Source organism: Gordionus sp. m RMFG-2023, chromosome 1 (assembly GCF_954871325.1).
Source record: "Gordionus sp. m RMFG-2023 chromosome 1, tfGorSpeb1-WG-v2, whole genome shotgun sequence".
In the NCBI taxonomy this organism is placed as follows: Eukaryota; Metazoa; Nematomorpha; class Gordioida; order Chordodea; family Parachordodidae; genus Gordionus; species Gordionus sp. m RMFG-2023.
This window is the reverse complement of record NC_088775.1, coordinates 19732284-19758412: the sequence shown is the minus strand read 5'-3', so window position 1 is coordinate 19758412 and position 26129 is coordinate 19732284. Positions and strand designations below refer to the sequence as shown.

The following is a 26129-nucleotide window of genomic DNA, read 5'->3' as shown; positions in this document are numbered from 1 at the left end:
AAAAAATGTTGTTTTTAAAATGCTTAATTTTTTTGAAAGAAATAAAGAAAGATCCTTTAACTCATACTTGAGGCACCATCTTAGTTCTGCCCAACTAAGAATTCTTGAATTAAATTTGTAAATTATATATTTTTTATATTGCCAGTTGTGTTACGATGAGTATCAACTGGCTTTAGCTTTTCATCATTTTTTAATTAATGCTATTGCTTCTTATTTAGAAATGTCATAAGTACCGATTAGCAACTTAGCTTTGAATTCTTTTTGAATTTTTTTAAAGCCATATTTTTTATAGAATTTTTTTTTGTAAAAATGTAAAAATATAGATTTTTTTAAAATAAAAATACCCCCATCATTGGGGTACAATAATTTCCTGTTGAAACAATTGCTTCACAGATCAGTACCCCCATGCAAAATTTATGAAATAGTTGTTTCTTACTAGTTCGATAATGGCCGACTCAATCATCAGAGCTTGCCGGGAAAATCTGTTAACATTAACGGTTTTTAATATATTAGTTTCTTCCAAATTTGAGCTGCTATCTTTTTAAGAAAAACCCCGAAGCCAAAGTAATAGTTTTCGGCTAAAAACTTGTAAACGGCTAAAAATATAATAATTACCCAACTATTTTACTTCTTACCCAGTCGTTTTAAAAGGTAACTTTTAAAAGGTACGTCCAAACACAAAAAAAAAGAATTATGAGATATGTTTTCTTTTTATAATTTGAAACAAGGGGGTTTTTTTTTCTGTTTGTGTATTTTATGATGATTCATGTAATTTTTATATGATTCTAGATGACGTCCTATCAGTAGTGTTGTTAAAGGGCTCGATTTGAGTTGATTTTTAAAACCGACTAGCTCAATATTTTATCCGGAATAATATTATGCAAGGCTGGAGATTTTGCTCAACGATGGCACAACAGTTTGGGCATCTATTAGAGAAATTGCGAGGCTTAGACAATATTTTCTGGCTACAATAATGAGTTAGCCGTTTATAAAAATCGGGTTAAATCGAGCCGTCAACACTACCTATCAGTGAAACAAAAAATAACACATTTTCTATTAGAGATTTTTTTCTAAAATTATCATTTATTATATTGTTATTATATTGATTTTTCTAAAATTTGTTTAAATGATTTTAAGGAAAAAAGTATAATAAATTAAGGTGAACCCATCTGGTGAAAATATCTTTTTAACCATCATTTTAGAATATTGATCGGATCGGACAATTTAAAATATTAACCAATACGATATGTATACAAAAACTATCGAACCTATCTGGGCGTGCCGATATTAAGTATCGGATCGAGCCTATATTTTAAAAACCGATCCGATATTTTTATTGTTTTTGTTATTTTATGATTTGTATATATTATTATATATTCTTTTTTATTTTATAAATAATTTCATAATTATAAACTAATGAAAGGAAATAAAATAGAATAATTTATTGTAATGCTTGGAAATAGTTTAAAATTTTACACTTTTTGTTATATAATCCGCTACAAGAAAAGAATTTTTTATTATCTAACTAGTCACTTCAGCTAGTGTTGTTGAACAGCTCAATTTCGCTAATTTTTAAAAACGGCCAACTCCAGATTTTGGTCAAAAGTAAATTACTAAAGCATATTGATTTTGCTCTCAGAGAATAGAAAGGTATGGACTTTTAATGGCAAAATTTAGAGGCGTAGGTAATAATATTTTGGCTAAAATCTTGATTTAGCTCTTAAAAATTGGCTAAATAGAGCTGCTTAACAACACTATATTCACCCACATTACAAAAAGTTAGTGTTTTTTTAAATAGAAAGTATATTGTATTTTTATGATATTGGTTCAAAGATTGATGATTAATTAAAATTCATATAAATATCGTCGGATCAGATCGGTGAAAAATTTCTGGGTCGGCACAGCCCTAGGCTTATCCTATATTTAGAAATTGATAACACCCCAAGTTATAAAAATTTATATTCATTTTAATCTCAAAAGCTTGATGTGATTCATAATGACGAACCATTATTTCTATATATATAAAAACACCTAACCTTTTTTAAAAAAATATTTATATATTATACAAATAAAATTATAATTGGATAATGACATTCACCTATTGTAACTGCATAATGCAAGTGTCATACTTTTTTTTTCAAAGTTAAATAACTTTATAAATAATAATTTAGATTATGTATATAGAAAAAAGTCATCAAATGATTATAATAAATTCTTTTATTATTTTAATATTCAATCAGGAAAAGCCCTAGTTAGTTTTAATAAATTTTATATCAATTTTCTCATAAATTACTTTTGTTTCATTAATAAGTGAAAATGAAGGATAAATAAATTGCTTACTTTAAAAAAAATGTTATGTGTATGACAAATTAGTTATTTATTCATCACTCTAAATTTGATTCATTTCATTGATATTTTAAACAATATTCATTTAGTTAGAGAGTTTACTTCATATTAAAAATTGTTTCTAAACAGTTATTGTGCTTTGTGCTTCTTTTTTTTTTACTAACGGGGTAAAATTTAAAAAAATCACATTTCACTATTCAATTTAAAAAATATTTTTTTTAAAAATCTCTTAAAATTATTTTTACTTCAAATTTCTTTAATCATCAAAAACTCATGATAAAATTTGAAGGGTTACTAACTACCAGCAAACCTACAAAAATACGAATCGAATAATGTAATATTCGTATTCGATTTATATTAAATCGGATAAATAATTCCTTATTCGTATTCTATCGCCTGAATGATTAAATCATTATTCGATTTGAAAATTAATTTTTTTAAATCCAAACATGGATTATTTAATTATAAAAAAGGTATATAGATAATAAAAATAAAAAATTTCACAAGGAACACATTTTTGTACTTATGAATAATTACTATCGAATTATTAATTAAAATCTGTTATTCATATTAGAACGAATCGAACAAGTTTGTTATTCTTATTCATAAATTATGGATAAGTTTGATATATTCATAAATTACGAATAACATCGAATAACGAGTATATTCGTTTGAGATATATAGCTATCAGTATTATTAGCATTGCTGATAACTTAATAATTTAACAAAAATTTAACATACAAAACATGTAAATGATAATTGCGATGAAAATTGTATTATATCTCGATTCACTAAAATATAAATAATATAACGTTTCTTTTTATTATTTTAATTTTTTAAAATTTTAATAAAATAGTGTAATGTCGTTGTTCTATTTTCACCGAAAAATAATAATTTTAATTTGGTTAAATAAGATGTCGGTTATATAATAATACACCTCGAAGCCTTGTTTTATGTTATTATTTAGATATCACCAAAAGAGAACTTCACGTCTAATGTAAATTCGTTCGAGAAAACAAAATTAACGATTGATTTTGGCAGAAATAAGCCTATCGAATATAATTTAATTCGTAATTTACGAATACGAATAATATATAATAAAAATACTTTGTCTAATAATACATTTAAATCACGGATTTGGGAGCTTAGCTTCACGTTCCGGAAACGGAACTTGAGGGAAATTGTGGAACGTTTCAGAATGGATTTTGCCATTCCCGGAACATTCCTCGTAATTAATTTCTTTTAAATATTAAAGCCACTGTAATCAAATTTTTTTTTGGCATTTGTAATTTTTTTTTTGGCATTTGTAATTTTTTTTTTATTGTGAGGGTAATATTTATTTGGCAAGAATCCGGGTTTAACCACTATTAGAAATAGCTAGTGATATTGCACGCCATTTGTCAAAATATAATAAGATTCATTTATTTTCTAATCAGAATCACGTGGCCGAGTCCGATTTACTATATATCATCCGCCAATAGAAACACCAAGTTGGCTTCAGAAAAAAACTGACCCATACTGGATTCGAACCCATTCTATCGATGATCAACGTACTCACCGACTAGCCTCACAATATACTAAAACATCCATTTTAAAAATAGCAGTATTAGAAACATCTAAATTCAGGCTATATAAAAAAAATTTTCTCAGTTGACCTTTTTGAACCAAAATTAATAATAATACTAAATAAGATCGAAAAAATAAATTTAATGTAATTTTGGGATATTTTTAAATGTGTATTTTTGCAATTATCAATTGTCTTGGTATCAGCCTGTGTTACAGATATGTAAAAAAGCGAAGATATCTATATATCTCTGCTAAAGATTTATAATAAGAAATAATTAGGGAAATTTTATACCTGCAGAAATAACTTTTTTTAAAAAAATTTATTTTTATTAATCATACGCAATAATGTTTTTTTTTATTGTGTACTAAATAAAATATCCGAAAAATTAAGTTATTTAAAAAATCGAATATTCGATTCGCACAAATACGAATAGTACATTCGATTCAAAATTTACGAATCAAATATAAACATTTCATTATTCGAATCAATATTTTGTAAACCTAGGTAAAATTTTATCGAAATATTTTCGGAAATTAGCTCTCGATCATATTATAAAATTATAAAATATAATATCTTCGCCTCCATCATGGATTTCGAATCTCTCATTTTAAAATAATTTACAAAATTTAGAAAATCTGATTATTAGTCAAATTTGTCATGAACTTTTTAACTAATCTAAATTTATATTAATTTTCCATATATACATATATAAAAAGAATAGAAAAATGTTCATAGCAAAATTGTTAGAAAACAGAATAAGTATTCAATGCTAGACTACATTTCCTATAAAATGAGATTTTTTCGAATTTTTTCACTCCCATTAAATGATATAAAATTGAGATTTCAAACTCGTTATATAACTAACTAGCTTGTGTTTTCTGTACTTAAATATTTTTTTTCTTATAATATTTATATAATCAAATACTATAATTTATGTTTTTCAAAAATGATTATCTGTTAAAAATTGTCAAAATCAGAGTAGGCAGCATTATATCAAATATTTGGTGATATATATTTTAAACATTAAATACATTATGTTTTAAGTTTAACCAATGTTTGATAATGATAATGAAAAATATTTCAATGGTATATCATTCAAATGCAGGGACTCGGAGTGAACCAGAATGAGCCGCTAAACCATTATAATTATAAATATCTGAACCGTAACCGAGCCGATGTAATTACTTTTTAAGGAGTAAAAAGAACCCCTATATAAAGTTAAACCGATATGAACCGGTTTCATCCAAAATAAAATAAATAATTTTACATTTTATTACATTCTTTTCCTTGTGCTGTATTACATATTTTACCATATCTGCGTCGTTATTGATAACTATTAGATGATCAAGATATTTATTTAATATCCATAAGAAGTATATATTAATTTTTCACTATGACTTAAATTGAACCACAATATTTTAACTACTTCATATAGTGTTAGAGCATTCCTATTTCCTATATTTTAGTATGCAAAATATCTAAATAAAAAATTTTTGATTTAGTTGTATTTAATTAATCTAAAAAATAATCAGTTTTATATATTGGGAATTAAAGAAATTTGAATATCCAAAATTATAGAAACTTGCTCTTATAGTACTTGCGGTTCCCGCAACACAAGTTTCTGTTAAAATGGCTTTTTCGAGGCTAAAATTTATGTTATCCCACAATGAACAAATATGAATCCACTTATATTAGAAAATATATTACTTATAGGTTCAAATAATATATTTAGAAATGAGTTGTGATTCTAATATATTTTTTTTTATATTATTCCTAATAAAAATAAATAAATTCATCTATTTTATAAAACAATATTATTAACTTAAAGTGATTGCAAAAATTTTAATAAATAATTTTTATAATTACAATCATTATACGATGGTGTTGCTTCAATAAAAATAATTTAGAAAAAAATTTCTAATCGTAATGAACCTTGAACCGAACCGAAACTTTATAAATTTTTCTTAAGAACCGTAACCGAACCTTAACCATTATAATATTTTGCATACAGAACCGTAACCAAACTGAACTGGTATAAATAAAGGTTCGGGTCTCTGTTTAAATGTTTAACATATAGGTTTAAGGTCCCAAGTACGAATCCAGAAATCGTTTTTTATTGAAAATAAATGCAATGCACGAATATTTCGAACGCTGTGCAATGAGATCAAAATTTTAAAAAATGGAATATAATTACAGCGGATGAAGATTATAAAAGGATAAACAGAACAAAAATTTTATTATATGATATAAGCTTGAACTGGGAGCCTGATCGGAACCTGACCTGATTAGAGCGACCATTATAATATTAGTAAAGATCAGATGTACCTATACCACCTTTTTGACCGGTATCGCCGAGACTTTTATAACCGAAAAATCGTACACAATTATAAAAGTTCAAACTATAAACTTCCAATTGTAAACGTCCAATTTATTCATAAAAATATCTAATTAGTATCATAAACGATAATATAAACATTAATATAAAAACATGTAAACAAATAACCAATAACTGTCCCATTAAATTGAGAAATTCACGATCAATCCCGGCTTTCAATATATCCTCTTTGTTCTTTCTCAGCTGGCATCCCGTGATCTCCTAATTCTCTCTTCTTCCCCCAAGGAAAATTAATGTTTTTGTCATAAAAATGACTGACATTTAGTATTCCTTAAAAATTTTAATATATTCATTATTTTAAAAAAAATATTAACTAGTACCTTTTTTTTTCTTGAAAATATTTGTTATGACATCTTGTTCATTTTTTGGGAAGAATGAGGGGTGGGGGATGTAGCGGAATGTTTTTTATTATTAAAAATGATATTTGCCAACTGATAAATATGCTAGGAGAGAATTCCTTATGCCAATGCATAACTATTTTGCACGGTCCTGCCTGGATTTCTTTTTAAAAAAATTTTTAAAAAATATATTATATTATTTTTAATTTTTATAGATAATAATAGCTATTTAAAATATTTGGTTCTATAATATGGCCTGCCCCGGGTACATTTATATAATTAAAATACGGCCCGGCCCATGTACCCGGGTTGGGTTTAGAGCCTGGCCTGCAATTTTAGGAGTTCGTGCTGTGCTTCAAAATTTTTTGAATAAATAAAAAATTCGCTCCGGGCCAATTTTTTAAAACTATATTTAATTAATCAGTTTGAAAAACATTTAATGTGAAGATTTTAATATTCATACTTCCTAATTTTCAATTTCCCCTTGAAACAATTTGCAAAATACTGCCAAAATTATTTAAAAACGAAATTTTAAAAATTCCGGAACGAGCTGAATAATAATCAAAAATAAAAATCCGGGTAGGGCCAAAAATTAAAAACCTAAACCGGGCTCAAAAATGGAAATTTTTAAAGGGACAGGCTGGGCTTGAAAATGAATTTTTTTTTTTAAGTACGGGCCCGCCATAAGTTATCGACCTCTGCAGGCCTGATAAATTTATTATGCATTATATAATAATAAATGTTATCCCTATGAGTTTTTAATAAATTTATCAATATCGTGCATATGTGATTTATGAAATATTGATATTTTAAATAAAACTTAAAATTTTGATTAAACTTATATTATTTTTTCTAGTACAATAGAAAATCAATATAAATGAAAATTAATATATATAATTTTTTATGAGGGAAGTAATTCGATTATAAAATTGATATTGCTACTCAAGGAAATTTAAAATTATATAAATTTAAATTAATAAGTAAAAAGAATATATTGTATGGAAACAAAGATGTTTTAAATTTAAAATAAGTAAATGGACTCTGAAAAATAAAATTAAATGATAATTATAATAATTAAAATTTTTAGCAAAAAAAATGTTTTATTATTTTTTTAGTTCCTTGTTTAATATCATAATGTTCAAAGAATATGGCAATGTTCGACTTGTAATCATTTATTTGCAGCGGCTTTGATAAAGAGACTAGGACATGCTAACCATCAGCATGCGTAAATTTAGCCTGAGCACGCCTAAAGTATGTTTTATTGAGCAGCAAAACGTTTGGGCCTAAAATTGAATTCTCGACTATTTTCCCTTAATACAACTTCATTTTTCATGTTTACATTCCATATGTTTTTTATCTATAAATATAATTCTTTTAATTGTTCTATCATACTCATTACTAGGATTAATAATTAAGATTAATTAAACAGTTGCATATTACGCAAATTAAAATATCGGTTAAATGGAAAGGAAGGATTAATTATATAACGATTATTATTTTAACACTTTAAATTAAATTAAGCTTATTATTTATTTCACTGTTTTTATCTGCATTAATTTTCCGACATCATTGTATAGTATGCCATATTTTTGTTAACACTATATATTTTTAAATGAATTATATTATTGGAATTGAACCCATTTATTCAAAACATATCTTTATTTTACAATTAAATTATACTATTATATTTTCTTTTTGAAAACAAACTATTTTTAAAAAATACCACACTATAAAGGTAATTTTATTAAAATATGCGATAACGTCTTAAATGATCATTTTTGGAATGGTGGATGGTGGCTCGGAAGGTTACCGACCTAAACTGATACGCATCCATCCAGGGCCCTCTAACATGGAGGGAATAAAAGCAAATTAATAGCATTAAAATATCGGGGGGTACCTCCTTATTAACGTATATATATCCATTTTAATAATCGGGGTGGAGGGTCTCTCCAGGTCTCCTTCATTGACCTAAATGTGTGTAGAGGGAAATAGACCCAGCAAGTTATGTTGGATAGTTATTTTAATTAATTGCGGCAACGCTAACAATCTTTACATGCTAAAGTTTTTAAAATAGATTATTATTATGCATAAATTAAAATGAAACCAAATATTTTACAGAATAATTGTAAACATAGAACGTTAGTAAATTTTAACTTACATTTCTATATAATTGATAAATTAATTTACTTGTGAAAAGATACATCCTTATTTCTTGGACGTCTATTACTACAAAAATTTGATAAACAAAAAAAACATTGGTCTAAAAAAGAGTTATTTTATTAAGATAAATCCATATGATAATAGGAAACCAGTTATTTTACAAATGGTTCCCAAATAAATGATGTTTAAATAACATTATCTAATTGGGCGTTGAGCTGTCTATGTTGATATAAGTCTATGATTATGACCTGGGCAATTGTTACTATATAGTATACAACGATTTTACTTCTATTATTATAATTTTTTATATAAACTTATTTAATGCGGGTAAAAGACATGGGAAAATTGTTCATTCAAAAGACTTTTATGATCTAAGATGCCAGCTCCACCTCCACCATTACCAAGTCAAAAATTACAAGTATATTTAAAATTTGTAATTAAGATGCTTATAATGTATAGATTTTATATATTCACTTTCTTGCGATTCTAATTGCTTAATAATTATATTTTAATAATTTAATTTTAAAAAATTCTAAGAATGCCCTCTTAAAAAATGTTTCAAATTCACAAGCCAATGGTGCTAACAGATCAGCATTATTATCGCAGATTCAAATGGGAACAACACTTAAAAAGACTAAATCCCCGAATGACAGAAGCTCTCCTAATATAAACAGTTAATATTTTACCGAAATTTCGAACATACTTTTTTTTTAAAATGATCAAATGGATATTTTAGAGAAGGAAAAAGATAATAACGTCAGTGGTAAAAATGAGGAAATTATTGCATCCATGAGAATAGATAATTGGAGCGAATAAGTAGCATTAGTATATCAAATCTTTGCCTAAAAACGTTTACTGAAAGATTATAACTGGTAAAGCTTGATTTAGGAATGAATAAGAAAGGTCGATAGCTCTCTATTTGTCTATTTTGCGAGATTTTGAGAGCGCTTTATTTCCTGCTTAATTGGAACATATTCAATATACTAATACACTATAAAATTATAAGGTGTAAAATGTAAGAATGGAAATCAGATAGATTCGGCTGTTAAGCTACCATCTACACCCAATCATTGCGCCCAAGGTTTTAATATGAACGATCTAAAATCCCACTTGGAGAATAAAATGTTTGGTAGGACCATCATAAATAATGGCAATCTCCCCAAAAGTAGTGCGAATAAAATTATCAACAATAATCAAAATAATATAAACGCCAATTGCCATAACGAAAAATTTTTACCGCATAGCTTCAATTCCTCGAACGATATGGTCGTAAATGGGTCAGCTAACGGGGATTCTCGAGAGATGAATAAATTAAAATCAAATTTTCTTAACGACATTAGTAATAACACTGTTGTTAATTCCTGTAACGCGAATGGAAATATTAGTAGCGGTAAAAATGTGAACGTCACGAAATTTGCAACACTCGGTCGTACTTCTAATCATCCCAAACAATCTAATCAAATCACTAATATTAATGATATTCTGCTTACTAATAATAAAAATAATAACCAAAATGACCAAACGGATAACAAGAATCCACCACCTTTACCCCAAAAACCACCCACTCTAAGACGTTTGAATACCAGGCCTCTCCATTTTGATGGCACTATGAACCCCATCATTGACAACAAAAATCATCGTATCGATCATTATAACTTAGCTATTCATTATACCTTGCAAAGATCTAACAACGGTAAGGACAATTCCAGTGTTAGTCGGGAAGATTTAAGCCTGAAGTAAGGCCAATGATTTTTTTATACAATCACCAAAATATTTACTCATTTATTTTAAACTCAATTATGAATCGTTCTAATTATTTAAAAATATTTTAATATTATTTATACTATTTTTTTATCAAGTCTTACGTTTTATTTACTTTTTGTTTCGCTTAAACCATTTAGAAGTACGAATCGTAACCCGCCTAATTTTAGGGATCTAGTTGATGGTTCTAGGAGCTTGCAGATGATTAACCCTTACAATTCTTCCTCTTTGCTAATGAGAGACAGCAATAATTACCTTTCCAAACAGGCCGATAACGGGAATTTGGCTTCAAACGCCAAAGCCTTGCCCAACAGACCTCCTCTTCCTCCTCTTCCATCCATTCCCGTCAGAAATCGATCACTCACTAATTTGTTTAACCCTATCCCCATTAAGCAGAATCATAATAGCTCGAATTCAACTCAAGATGGCTTTGAAGAAGATTCTAGCAGTTGCCATTCATCATCGCTTTCGTCTAACTCGCTCCAGCAACCAAATACCGGTTTACCCCCAGTAGTCGATCGATCGTCCAAACGCATCCCTTACCCTCGTTTTAACGGATTCGAAAATCCAATCAGTTCCGACATCAGTATACTTTCTTATATAAAATATGGAATATATTTATTGTATAAATAAATAAATATGACCCTAGTCTTTATTTGTTTAACATAGAAATTGTCATGGTTTTAAGCAACTTTCAGCCTATAATTAAATGTTTATTTTGATTCACGTTTGTAGAAAGATCTTTTTTTAAACGAAGGCTTCCTCTGGCTAATTATATTATAATTACGAAATTGATTGTATATTACCTTTAGAGTACATTTATTTTTACCGAGAATGTATACTAGATGCATTCAATTGGTGGGTTTTATCTCATAAGCTTGTTTACCCACTATTTTTTACTATTTTTTAACTTACCTGCCTCTGATTTGGAAATTTTTTATTCGCCAATACGCTGTCACCCAGCCACCTGCTGTTCAGAAAATTCTTGCTACACCCACCCGCCCATTGTCAAAATTTTTATCATGGGCAAGATTTGGCTGTACTATAAATATTAGATCAATATTTTTTTGAAACAAGATGTGAAGACACCCCCTTCAATTGATAGATAAATTTACTTCTTTGTTTTGCTATACAGCTTAGCAGAGTTGCTAAACCTTACTCTTAAAATACCGCGCTACTACTATTGCTATTTGCTAAAGAAAGTAGGATGCTACCGCCACCCATCAAAACAGAGTAGAGTGCTATTAGCTACTATTTTTCAAAAGTAGCTTTAGCTACCTTATAAAAAATTTTTTTTATTTAATGTAATTGTATATAAATCAACATTTATAATATTTTAATATAATGTTATTGATTATAAAAGAAATTAACTAAAATTAAATGTAATAAAAAATAATTATTTATGTTGATTACATTTTTATAATAAAATCATTTATATATTGTCATCCAAAAGTTTAGACCGGCTATCCCTATGTAAAAGTTTTGCCTTACTAAATAAACCCTCAATTGAGGGTAATGGAGCGTTTAATTTAAGAAATATTATTTTAAAATAAGAATAATCAAAAAATTTTTTTGGTGATTTAAGAAAGGCCTATAAGGGATTTTCTATTAGATTAGTATCTCAAAAGATTAGCTGAAGAAGTCGTTTTTAGTTGTAACTAATATATCTTTGTTTGGTAAAAGATTATTCAGCTTTATCAAGAGGCCTTATCACGCTGATCTTTAGATCCAAATGAGTTATGCCAGTTTATTTTAAAATTTGAATATAACACATTATCATCAGTATAGGTTGGGGAATCTAATTAGTTAAAAAATTAGTATATTTAAAATATATCTTATTCATTAAAATTTAGTAAATTTTTTTAAAGTTAGAATAAATTATTCAGTCAGAATCAGAACAACTATATAACCTTAGTTCTACCCAGTGGCGTAGCTAGGAATTTTCCTTAGAGGGGGTCCACATATAAAAGCCTGGGGGGCTTCGTCCCCCACACCCTTTTGCCCGGCCTTCGGCCGGGTTTATCTTAAAAATCATATTGGTTTTTCTTATAATATAAAAGTCCTAGAATTATTAATTATTTTAGTTAGTGTTGTTAAACGGCTCGACTTGAGCTGATTTTTATAAACAGCTAACTCAATATTTTAGCCAAAAAATATTGTTCAAGCCTAGAGATTTCACGAATAATATAAAACTTGTATTTCCATGAGCATAATTTTCGGGCTTACATAATTTTCTCGCTAATATATTGAGTTAGCCATATCGGCTAAAATTGAGCCATTAACCAGTAATTTTAATTAAAATAACACATTGACATAATTTTATTGATATACGTTTCAATTTATTATACTTTTAGAAGTTATTTACAAATAAAAAGCGATTATTTAAAATATAAATATTATATTGATTTAATTATAAATATTATATTGCTTTAATTATAAATATTATATTGCTATAATTATAAATATTATATTGCCTTAATTATAAATATTAGTATTACACTTATAAATTGCTTTAATTATAAATATTATATTGCCTTAATTATAAATGATATATTTTATAATTAGTAAACACATTAAAATTATAGATTAAAATATAAATGTTTTTTTAAACTAAATTTAAGTCGATATCCTTCAAAGTGAAAAAATCAAAATTGTGTTGGCAATATTTTTTTACCAATATATGATAGATGTTTAAAATTAATATTGAGAAACCTAGGCTAATAATCATAGATGACATGTTAGCTTTGGAACCAACTTTTGATTATTATAAGTTATTTTTTTTAACGATTATTACTCACTTTAAATTAAAATTTGCTGGGCATAGCAAAATATTTTGATTTCTTTTGCCATCATTTTCAGAACAATTAATTATTAACAATAATATAATGTTTAGCATTAAGAAAATTAGTATTTTTTATGAATTAGACATGCTAAAAAGATACTGAAGCTTGGCATTCTGATCTAAGCACCATCATCCCTACAGATCGTCCCAGCAACTCTGTTGAGACATTACAATTAATTATTTAAGGAAACTTTAAATTTAAGAACAAATATCAAAACACTTTTAATAATTTTAGCAACACAAATTATAACACATTAAAATTATAGATTAAATTAAAATTGATTTTTACAATGCATACAACACAATAAAACGATCTGTCTTCCTTAAATCCTTTATCAATAGCTTCCCATGCTACTCCAGCTACATTTTAAGCTGCTATGCGAATCCCTCCATCATACAATATGGTGAATATAGGCTTTCTTCTTCAGAAGGAATTCAACAGGGTGATCCCCTAGGGTCGATATTATTCTGTCTAGGAATAGTCATTCTAGTTAAAAAAATTAAAAGCAGTTGCCTGTTAGATCTTCATATCTGGTACCTAGATGACGGAATTATAAGCGGAAGCCCAGAAGGGATAGACAAAGCCCTAGAAATTTTGCAAAAGGATGGGCCAGACATAGGCCTTCTCTTAAACGTCGACAAAACAGAATTCTGTCAGCTCACCTCTCAATCTCCCAACTGTCACGCCTTTAAAGAGGTTATGGCCGAAGAACTAACACATCTTGGCTCACCAGTTGGGGGTTGCTTAGCAGTTGAAGCCTTTTTCCAGGCTACTTAGAATAATTTAAACAATATGGAGGGTCTACTTATGCAACTTCCCACGCATAAATCTTTCTTCTTAATAAAAAATTTCTTCAATACACCAAAGATCCTATATGCTCTACGGTCTACTGCTGTTTTTAAACATCCCAAACCCTTAAGCCAATTCGTGGCATCAAGCCACTCTCCCCTGCAATAAAGAAGGCTTAGGGTTACGATCACCCATAGCCTTATCAATTAGTGGTTTCATCTCGTCCAGATTGGCAAGCTCCAAAATAATAACTGATCACCTGACCTTCCCAGATGCACTGCTTGACGAAGCTTATGTCATATGGAAAGCCTCAGTTGGAGATGAATGTCTGCCACCAGCCTCCCATAAACAAAAGGATTGGGATAATCCGATGATTGCAAGGTCCGTTGATTACCTCTTTTCGACATTGCAATCTGAAGATCATGCCCTATTAGCTTCCCTCAACCAAGGTTTAGGACATGAATACTTGGATGCCATCCCCTCTAAAAATCTTGATCTCGAACTTTCAAATCAAGAATTCAGTTTTGCTGTAGCCATTCGATTAAATGTAACAACCTCAGTTTCATATAAGTGCGCCAAGTGCAAAAGGCCAGTTAGTCAAACTGGTCGTCATTGCCTCCAATGCATTTTTAGCAGTGGACGCTCAATCCGGCATAACAGGTGTAATGCTCTCATAAAACGAGCTTTACAGTCAGCAGGCTTTCCTGCCACTTTAGAACCCTCAGGTCTCTTTACGGATGGGAGACGACCCGATGGAATTACACAAATTCCTTGGGAGAATGGCCGATTTCTAGCGTGGAATTTCTCCTGCGTTGACCCCCTCTCACTCTCCAACACCAATAAAGACATTTTAAAATACACCGAAGATTTTAAAACAAATAAATATGTGGATATTCCAGATGAGTATAAATTCGTACCAGTTGTCACGACAACCTTAACATCTCTTGGAAGTCAGGCTCTTAGCCTAATTAAAAAGATTGGCAGAACCTTAAGAACAAAATCAGGAGACCCAAAAGAAGGCGTCTACTTACGTCAACGCATAGGAATTCAGATTATAAAATCTAATTTCACATGCTTCATAGGTTCATTCCCCGAGGAGCCCGATTAATCTAGATTTTCTTCTTCTTCCATAAATCATTTAAAATTACCCCCCCCCCTTCTTCCTCGTATTATCATTTGCACTAATTATATTCCCATTATTATACTTTGTATTATGAAGTCGTTGGTTGTTAAATTTCTTAAAATTTCTAGAATTGTTAAATTATATATTTTTCTTAAATTCCGTTATGTAAAAATTACTTATATTTTATTGTAATTATATATATTTATCATTTTCATAAATACAGTATTTTTTTAAAATGTATATTTATGCGAAATTAAATATTTTAATATACTAGATTTAATATATTTTTAAGTTGTACATGTAAACTATTTGTATATATTGGATAAGTATTATGTATTATTACTTTTATATTTGTATGCCTAATAAATAAAGTATTTTTAATATAAATTAAAAAAAATAAATAAATATTATATATAATAAAATTTATATATATAACAAAAGATAAATTTTATATAAACTATTGTAAAACAATTTATAAATAACAAAATATAATTTTATGTCAAGTGCTTATTTAAAAAAATATTTTTATTGCTTTTGATTAAAAAAAAAACTATAAATACTATGTTAAAAAACTTTATATTTTATATATTTAACTTAATTCTCAGTGGCCCTTTCGCCATTTCCTCTATGACCTCATTTGGACTAGGATTAAGATCTCTATATATATTTAGAAGAGCCAATCCATTGGTCCTCGCCTGGCCAGAGGTTGCCCTTAAATAACTTTTAAGTCGAGTCAGTGTCGAAAATGACCGCTCATTGGTGCAAGTAGTTATGGGAAGTGTTGCTAATATTATTAAAAGTGTTTTGATATTTGATCTTAAGTTTAAAGTTTCCTTAAATAATTGTAATGCCTCAACAGGGTTACTGGGACGATCTGTAAGGATGATGGTGCTTAGATCAGAATACCAAGCTTCAGTATCTGATTTTAGCTGTTCGTATCCACCGATAATGTCGGATTCATAAAAAATACTAATTTTTTTAATGCTAAGCATTATATTATTGTTAATAATTAATTGTTCTGAGGATGATGGCAAAAGAAAATTAAAATATTTTGCTATGCCCAGCAAATTTTAATTTAAAGTGAGTAATAATTGTTTTTAATAATGAATAACTTTTTTATAATAATCAAAAGTTGATTCCAAAGCTAACATGTCATCTATGATTATTAGCCTAGGTTTCTTAATATTAATTTATTGGTAAAAAAATATTGTTGGCATTTACCTCAGCATCTTCAAATATTTTAAGAAGCCTCTTGGCTTCATTCATTGCTGACACAATGTTGATATTTTCCCTTTGAAGATATCGACTTAAATTTACAGTTTTTAAAAAAATATAATTCATACAAAAAATTGATATAATAAAAGGGGTTTCATAAATTGATGAACACAATTCTTGGGCAATATTAGATGTATCATTATCATTCCATCTACTTATTATTTTCAAGGTTTCAACTATGCCTTCTAATGCTTGAAGGAATCCAGTAATTGAATCTTGTCTCTGAAGAAATCTTGTTGGCGAATATTTTTTTAATTTTTGAACTTTAAATCTTTGTATATCTTTTAAAACGTGATACAACACCTTTGATCGCTTCCCACAACTTAAAAATTCAATTATTTTGGATACACCTTTGATCGCTTCCCACAACTTAAAAATTCAATTATTTTGGGTACGATTTTTATGAAATAAAGATTATATAGATTATGTGAATAATTATTTACTTAAACTATTATCAATCTCACGAATTCCACAAGCTTTGGAGATAACTAAATTTAGAGAATGTTCTCCACAATGTATATAAAGAGCTTTTGGGCACTTCTTTTTTATATAGGCCTGAACCCCATTAATTTTTTCAGACATTGCTGAAGCACCATCATATCCTTGGCCTCGAATTTTAGTTATATCAATATTATTGTTTTTTAAAAAAGATATTATTTGTTTGGCTATATTTTCTCCTGTACCATTATTAAGTGGAGTATATTGCAAAAAAAATTCACTAATTTTTATGGTGTCCAAGTTTAATATTCTGATAACCAATGACATTTGCTGCTGATTTGAGATATCAGTTGTTTCATCTGCAAGTACAGAGAAAAAGGTAGGTTCAACAATTTTAATCAATTTTTCAACAATAAGATTATTACATATGTTTATAATTTCATTTTGTATATCGGGAGATATATATGTGGCATTATTAGCCACATTATAAAATATCAACTTGGTTTCATCACCACCTAGATGACAATATAATTTGAGCAACTCTTTGAAGTTACCCTTATTAACTGATGTATCAGTAGCGTACGCAGGAATTTGGGGTGGGGGGAGGATAATTAAAATTTTTTTAAATAAAATTATTGTTATTTAAAAATATCAAGCATACATTTATTAGGACTAATAACTATTTCTAATATACAAATTTAAATTAATATGAATTATAAAAAATTAAATATATAAACCGATATATAAAAATAAATTTGATTTAAAAAATATTAAACGAATATAACCGGCGGCATATAAATACTTTAAATAAATCTGAATTATAAAATATTAAGTGGATATAACCAGGATATGATGACTATAAAATAAATATTCCACAATAGAAATTTAAATTTTTTTGAGCTTTTAAAATTTATATATTTATAAAGTATAAAAAATCTAAATGTTGGAAATATGAATAATTATATTTTTTATGTAAAAGAAAAATATATAAGACATTAAAAAATGATAGCACAAAAAATATTATAGAAACATTATATTTTTATCAGTGACCTGCAGAGGTACCATTTGCACGGCCCGGCCCGGATATTTAAAAAAAAATTTTTACGGCCCGGCCCGGATATTTTTAAAAAAAAATTTTTACGGCCGGCCCGGCCCGGATTTAAAAATTTCAGGCCCGGCTCGGAATTTTTAAAAATGATCTGGTATATACAAAAATTCACCTATGAGGTATTTTACCATATTTTTCAGTGAGTATTATCGCTTATTATTTAAAAAATGCATGTAAAAAGCTAATATTTGGAGAATATTATATTGAATTTATAAAAATTATAAAACAGTTATTTATAAAAATGGATATTTTGAGCATACTATATTTTATATTGCATTTATAAAAATAAAACTAATATTCATAAAAATGGTAATAATATTTGTCATATACTATATTTTATATTACATTTAAAAAAAATTAAACTAATATTTAATTTATAAAAATGGAAAATATTTTGAGAATATAATATTGTATTTAATTTACTATTTAATTTATAAAATAAAAATAAATCGCTATTTAAAAAAATGCATGTATAATAAATAGTATTTTGAAAATATAATCTAATTGCACAATATTAATATAATTTATTTTATAATATAAATTTTTAACAAAAGAAGATAATTGTATTATATAATATTGTAAAAAATAATGAAAAATGTTGGATTAAAAACTTTCATGACTCAAGGTAAATAATAAATGCAATAAATATTTGACAGTTTGCAAAGTAAAAAACCAGCATGATTGACAAAACCCTATACTCAAGAAAGATATTAAAAATTCACAAATTATCATGAAGAAAGAGAAGCATATCTACCTTTTCAGGTTGAAGATTACTTCTTCTTTCTTCAAGAATTCTCCCAGTAGTGGAAAAATTCCGCTCACAGCTTGCACTTAAAGCAGGAATTGCCAATTTTGCTAAAATTGGAAATTCGCTTTGATGAGCCGCCCACCACTCTAACAAATTATCCACCTTAAATGTTTTATCTATTATTTATGTAATTATAATATTCATCATCGGGTATTGACATATTACCAGAATTACCATCGCCCCATTTGTCATAAAACGATTCAGTTTGATTAACAACAGTCGTAATTTGACTGGTCGATGGTATTTCATTTACTTCCTGAGCCTCTTGTAATTTAATATAATCTTTTATATAGTTTTCCGTCATTTTGCGATCTGTCCCTGACTACATACGTAATTGCTTGAATTTGGGACAGAGAAAAAGAGAAATAAAATGATACTTGTGTAAAACAAATTTTTCTATTAAAAAATGCTTTATATTTAGTAAAATCAATTACAAACTTTAAGAAGTGATAATCCTTTATTTGATTGTTTTGGTAAAATATATTCTAAAAATTTAGATATGAATTATAAAAAAATATATTAATAATACTTGAATATTGGGACTTATTTAAGATATTTTTTTATTTGATTGTTTTGGTAAAATATGTTGTAAAAATTTAGATATGAATTATAAAAAAATATATTAATACTTAAATTTGCAGGAAATTAATAATTAGATCGATCTGTGGGTTGTTAGGTAGTGTCAACCATCACCCAATATTATATTAATCATAACTATAATATAATATAATCTTATAACCATTAACTCAGAATGTAAAAATTTTTATAAAAAATATTAAGGCCCGGCCCGGGTTTAACAATCTTAAGCCCGGCCCGGATATATTAAAAAAAAAATTTTTTAGGCCCGGCCCGGATATGTTTAAAAAAAATTTTTTTAGGCCCGGCCCGGGTATATTTAAAAAATTTAAAATACGGCCCGGGCCGGGTTTAGGGCCGGGCCTGCAGGTCTCTGATTTTTATTATGTAAAATCCAATCTTCGTTGGGAGGGAGCTAATTTTTCAATTATATCATCCGTGTTTGGCGTCAAATGCCTATGAATATTAAAAAGGGCCAGACCATTCAACCTACTTTCAGAAGTTGTACTTCTTAGGTACGTTTTTAATCTTCTTAAAGAAGAGAATGTTCTCTCATTAGTTGCAGTACTAATGGGAAGAGTTGCTAATATATATAATAATTTCAATAAATTGGGAAAATAATCTAAAAGAGGTTTGAAATGATGCAAAGCATCATAGCATTTTTTGGGACTATATCAACCATAGTTAATCTTTTATACCATAGTTGGCATTCAGCTAATAAAGCATCATGAGATACATTAATGTCTTCATGATAAAAATCTTCCAAATATTTTATTTTTTTTCTATCACCATCTGAAAAAGGTTCAGAGGGCTTTTGCGGAATTAATATCTGCAGATTGATAAGTGTTTCTTGATAAATTAAAAACCTTTCATTTACTTGGGTTATAAATGTATCCAAAAGAGGTATAAAGACATTTATTTTATAATATTCTTCTATTGACCCTATATTAATATTTGGACGATAAGTTTGCCTTACTGTAAGTCGAGGGAGACAAATATTGAACTCGTATAGCTCTGCTTTTGATTCAACATTAATATATAAAATATGAAATTCCTCATCAGCATTAGCTCTAATTTCTTTAATTTCTAATAAAATTGTCTCTGCTATTCTCATCATCTCAATCAAATCAATTTCAGGTTTTTGAAAAGTATTACATAAAATAGTTGTATAATTAAATAATTTATTAATACATTCTAATGCGAAAAAAAAATTTGGTATAAATATTGAATCCAGTAACTTGCTTGCTTCTGTAGAAATATCTTTTTCAGACATTGTGATATTTCTATAAGAGCATTAATACTCGGCTCTTCTAACTCGATAAAAGCTGTTACTGCTTGATGTCGTAGACTCCATCTTGTTGGACAAGCTTTTTGCAATTTTTTTCTCCTTGTTGGGCAAGGAGTTTCAGATATAATTCTGTTCAAAATATTTTGACGCTTGGGTATCTAAACATCTCATAAATGCTAGATATTTTACCTGATATAAATATAAAAAATTTAATTTAATAATTAAAAACCTAAGCAATTTGATATCAATGGTAAAGAACATGAATCCGATATTGCTAATTTGAGTGAATGGGCAGCACAGTGGACATATATAGCTGTTGGGCCTATTTTTTAAATAAATGCCTGAAGCCCATTGAATTGTCCACTCATTGCACGTGCTCCATCATACCCTTGCCCACGTATTATATTTATATTTAGCTATATTTTTTAAAATAATTATATAATAAGATTAATTATTACTTTTAATTTTTTAAGATTCACAAATATTACATCAGCTAAAGCAGACCCAGTCATGCTTGAAACAGGAATAAATTGGAGAAACATTTCCTTGATAATGTTTTTATGAGTATCTACATATCGCGCACACAACGACATCTGATCAATGCCAGCAATGTCCGTGGTCTCATCTGCCAAAATTGAGAAGCATGGGGCAGAATTGATTTCAACAATCAATTTTTCTAAAATGATATTGTTGCAAATATCAATTATCTCATTTTATATCCTAGGGCTGAGATAAGTAGCATTTTTATTGGTACTAATGAGGCTCTCCATTAATACAGGATCTCCTAATGCTTTAAATTTTAAAAGTCCACGGAAATTACCTTCGTTATCATTATTATTAAAATTTAAGCTTCCTGAATCCTTGTGGCTACGAATTGCTAGGCCTTGCAAGCCACAATATAAAATAGCCTCAATAGTTAGTTTTATCTTGCCTCTATTTTCTTTTGCAATTTTAACCCTATTTTTATAAATTATTGATGAAATGGGAATCATATCCCCCTTTTGAATTGATTCTTTTGAGGAAATTATCAGTTCACAGCTTTTGTTTATTAAATTATCATACTATACTTTTTTGCTTTTGGGCATGATTTTCACCTTCAGCGTTTTTTTAAAAAAGTCTAATATCCATGACTAGAAATTTGAAAATTATAATATCGGGAAATCTAAAAATAGTAGATAAATATTACGCCACAAAGAAAACTTGAAAATGAAATTAATTGATAAAGTAAATTAGTAAATGAAAAAGTTAATAATATAAAAATTTAAAAAGAAATAGATATGAATAATTATAATAAAATATAAAAAATAATATTTTTGAAAAATATGCCCGGCATCTGCATTTTGGCTTTGGGGGGGGGGTTCCCCCCCGCCCCAGCTGCTTACGCCAAAGCTATATAATTATAAGACTAAATATTAAAACAAAATTATATATACCTGATGTGGAAGGTAAATTGAAACCTAAAGTATCAAGTTCATTTATATTAATGTCCTCTCCAAGTAATTCAGATATATCTAAAATTATAATGTAACTTATAAAGGAATAAACTATATCACTTTTAGTAGGTGATGATTCTAGATGATCTAGTATAGTTGGTTGTCTATTATCCTTTACTTTTCTGGAATATGTGGGTATTGCTAAGATTTTAAATAAATATAATTTAAATAAGACTAATATTAGAACCTAAAGTATCAAGTTCATTTATATTAATGTCCTCTCCAAGTAATTCAGATATATCTAGAATTATAATGTAACTTATAAAGTAATAAACTATATCACTTGTAGTAGGTGATGATTCTAGATGATCTAGTATTGTTGGTTGTATCCTTTACTTTTCTGGAATATGAGGGTATTGCTAAGATTTTAAATAAATATAATTTAAATAAGACTAATATTAGAACCTAAAGTATCAAGTTCATTTATATTAATGTCCTCTCCAAGTAATTCAGATATATATAGAATTATAATGTAACTTATAAAGTAATAAACTATATCACTTGTAGTAGGTGATGATTCTAGATGATCTAGTATAGTTGATTGTCTATTATTCTTTACTTTTCTGGAGTATGTGGGTATAGCTAAGATCATAAATAATTTTAAATAAGACTAATACCTGACATGAGTGGTAAATTGTAGTCTAGGGTATTAACATTTCCATTTAAATTCTCTGTAGATTTTTAGATATATCTAAAATTTTAATATAAATATTTATAAAATAATTGTTTACATTTATTAGATAGTAATTTGTTGTGACTTAATGTATTTCTTTGTTTGTTATCACCATTTTTTTTAGCCCTTGGTGTAAATATTAATTGAGATATTCCTATAAAAATAACACAATAAATATTAAAATAAAGCATTAGATAACCTTTAAATTCTAAATTGATACAACCTATAATATTTTTTTGACTACTATCATTCTTCTTCAATGTGATACTTGCAAGCTTGTTAACCGATCTTTTTAAAACGATCGAATCCCGATCACGATCTTTTCAAAAAAAGAGGATCGAAATCCAGGATCGACACCATTTTTTCTATTTAAATTTCTGAAGGAAATTTCTGACCGATGCAAAATTAACTAATATATGTTATAAATTTATTGTAATTGAATAATAATATAATATAACCGATACAAAATTAACTAATATAAAAATAAATTAAATATGGTAGAAATTTATTGTAATTGAATAATAAATATAACAATTATAATATATTTATTTATAATTAAAATTAACTTTTAATAATAAATTTTTTTCAATTATCATCATTTAAACATCCGCGTCTTTCATTTAGAACATGTTTAGCTTTACTAAACAAGCGCTCCTTTGATGGCAAAGGTGTATTATATTCAATAAATATTTTTTTAAAATTAATATAAATATTAAAAATATTCATGGAATCATCATTTGAATAAATTTTTTTTAACGGAACAAGCATTTTGTACAGTATTTTTCCCAAAAAAAGGATCAATGTCATCTATACATTCATTTGAGGTATCCGCATATGGTTGTTACTGCATATTTTCCAAATGGGCAACTAATTTTTACCATCATATTTTGTGGCAGATTAATATAAGGCCAATTAAGTTTAAATTTAGGGTAAATCATGGCTGCCAAAATGTTACTGTCTTCATACAGTGAAGGAAATCTATATTATGAAATGATTATTAATTTATTATTAAATAAGTGTTCATTTTATTCATATAAATCAAATAAAGTATCTGCAAAACTTAAACCTTTTAAATTTTGCAGTCAAGTCTGGCACATCATCTGTATGGTATTTATTTATATTTGGATCATGTCATAAATATTGATTAAATGTAAACTTAATATACAAAGAAATTTACAAAGAATTTAATCAAAATATTAGCTTAAAATTCAAATAAACTAATAAATTTTTAATGTCTTTAAAGGCCCATTAATATTTTACTAGATATCAGAGGTTTAGTAGAACTGGCCTCTTAAAAATATTTTACTAAATTTGCCAGATCTTTGCAATTTTTTAATATATTTTGCAGATATCTGATAATATAAAATCATAAAAAAATATTTTTTTATAAAGAATCTGTATCTAGATTCTATTTCTGTAGGACCTGCTCAACTCAGGAATGTAATAAATTAAATTTAAACATGTTGACATTCAGATTATCAAATAAAAAAAATTTAAAAGAATTACTTGTAAATGTCTCTTTAAGTTCGAGGATGATATTTTGGAAGAATATTATCTTCTTACAGAGACGGCATTTGGTGATCATATTATAAGAGTTGCTTTCATCCATTTCACACAAAGTAAAATACTTACGTAATTTCAAAAATGGTAAAAAATTCTCATTCTCACTTATATCTGCTGTTACATCAATAGTAGAAGCAATAGAATCTTCTAAATCTATAATGGACATTTACATTTACCTATTAAAATAAATATTAATATATTAGTATAAATTTATATTAAATAACTTGTAAGAGCTCTAAATCTCGTAAAATTTAGGAAATGAATAAATATATCTATAAAATAAATGGTGGAATGGAAGTTGATAAAATATGAAGATAGATATTTTTTTAAAAAATAATATTTTAATTTAATTTTCAAAATTTTTATTTTATTTATTGCTTTTTAAGTAAAAAATTAATTTTTAAAAAGATCGGGATCGAATTTTAAACAAAATGATCTCGATCTCGATCCTCAATTTAAGTCAGAATCATAAATCTCGTAAAATTGACAAATTTGCGATCGAATCCAGGATCGTCGATCTTTTGATTCGATCTTTTAACAACTCTGGATACTTGATATACCTAAAATTATGATATAAATATTTGAAGGTATATTACTTGTAATAGGTAGAGATTTGAAGTGATCAACTGTATTTAGCTGATTTTTATCATATTTTAATAGAGTATCTAGGTATCTCTAAAATTTAAATGAATACATTTAAATAAGGTCATAAAATACTTGATATGGGTGGTAAATTGTTGCCTATGGTATCAAGTTCATCATTAAAATTCTGATTTTCTATATTAAGTGAGTTGGTGTGTTTATTTTGTTGACTATCATCATTTTTATTAAATGTAATACTTGATATACCTAAAATTATGATATAAATATTTGAAGGTATATTACTTGTAATAGGTAGAGATTTGAAGTGATCAACTGTATTTAGCTGATTTTTATCATATTTTTTAATAGAGTATCTAGGTATCTCTAAAATTTAAATGAATACATTTAAATAAGGTCATAAAATACTTGATATGGGTGGTAAATTGTTGCCTATGGTATCAAGTTCATCATTAAAATTCTGATTTTTTTAAGTGAGTTGGTGTGTTCATTTTGTTGACTATCATCATTTTTATTAAATGTAATACTTGATATACCTAAAATTATGATATAAATATTTGAAGGTTAGATAATATTACTTGTAATAGGTAAAGATTTGAAGTAATCAACTCAGCGTCTACATGAGCGGGAGGGGTAGGAACAGTTCGCATCCTATTTTTTTGAGGGGGTAGGCTGCTTTAATGGGGTTAGGATAAATTTTTTGGGGGGTTATCTATTAAATTTTGAGATGAAATAGGACACAATTTATTGCTGTAAAAATTAATACTTTTACTATAGAATTATTATAATACAATTATTGACCAAATCTATATATTTCAAACAAGCATACACATTGTTTTCCAAATCAGCAAGCTCATAATGCCCAAATAATTAATTCATTGTAAATAATGGAGGTTTTAATTGAATTTATTATATAAAAAATAAATTATTTATATTCACAAAATATCGATAGTTGGTAGTAGAGATAGATTAATTTAAGTTATCC

The 26129-nt window shown here is 27.3% G+C and overlaps 1 protein-coding gene and 1 long non-coding RNA gene across 4 annotated transcripts in view; one reads left to right on the top strand and one right to left on the bottom strand.

Moving 5' to 3' along the window:
* The window catches only part of LOC135931428 (probable cyclin-dependent serine/threonine-protein kinase DDB_G0292550), a 48981-nt gene that overhangs the window by 5031 nt on the left and 17821 nt on the right, over window positions 1-26129 (top strand). For 2 of the 3 annotated variants that reach the window (XM_065468523.1, XM_065468525.1), the window contains 4 exons: window positions 9141-9224; window positions 9344-9479; window positions 9813-10542; window positions 10708-11153. In XM_065468523.1, coding sequence (XP_065324595.1) covers window positions 9183-9224; window positions 9344-9479; window positions 9813-10542; window positions 10708-11153 — 1354 coding nt within the window. In that variant the 5' untranslated portion in view covers window positions 9141-9182. Of the gene's footprint in view, window positions 1-9053; window positions 9076-9140; window positions 9225-9343; window positions 9480-9812; window positions 10543-10707; window positions 11154-26129 lie in introns of those variants that run through there. The other variant, XM_065468526.1, reaches the window with a different exon arrangement.
* On the bottom strand, window positions 22243-22635 carry LOC135922954 (uncharacterized). Its single transcript, XR_010571083.1, has 4 exons — window positions 22592-22635; window positions 22496-22549; window positions 22369-22449; window positions 22243-22326 (listed from the first exon to the last, which is right to left on the bottom strand). It is a non-coding gene; the product is annotated as an uncharacterized LOC135922954 (long non-coding RNA).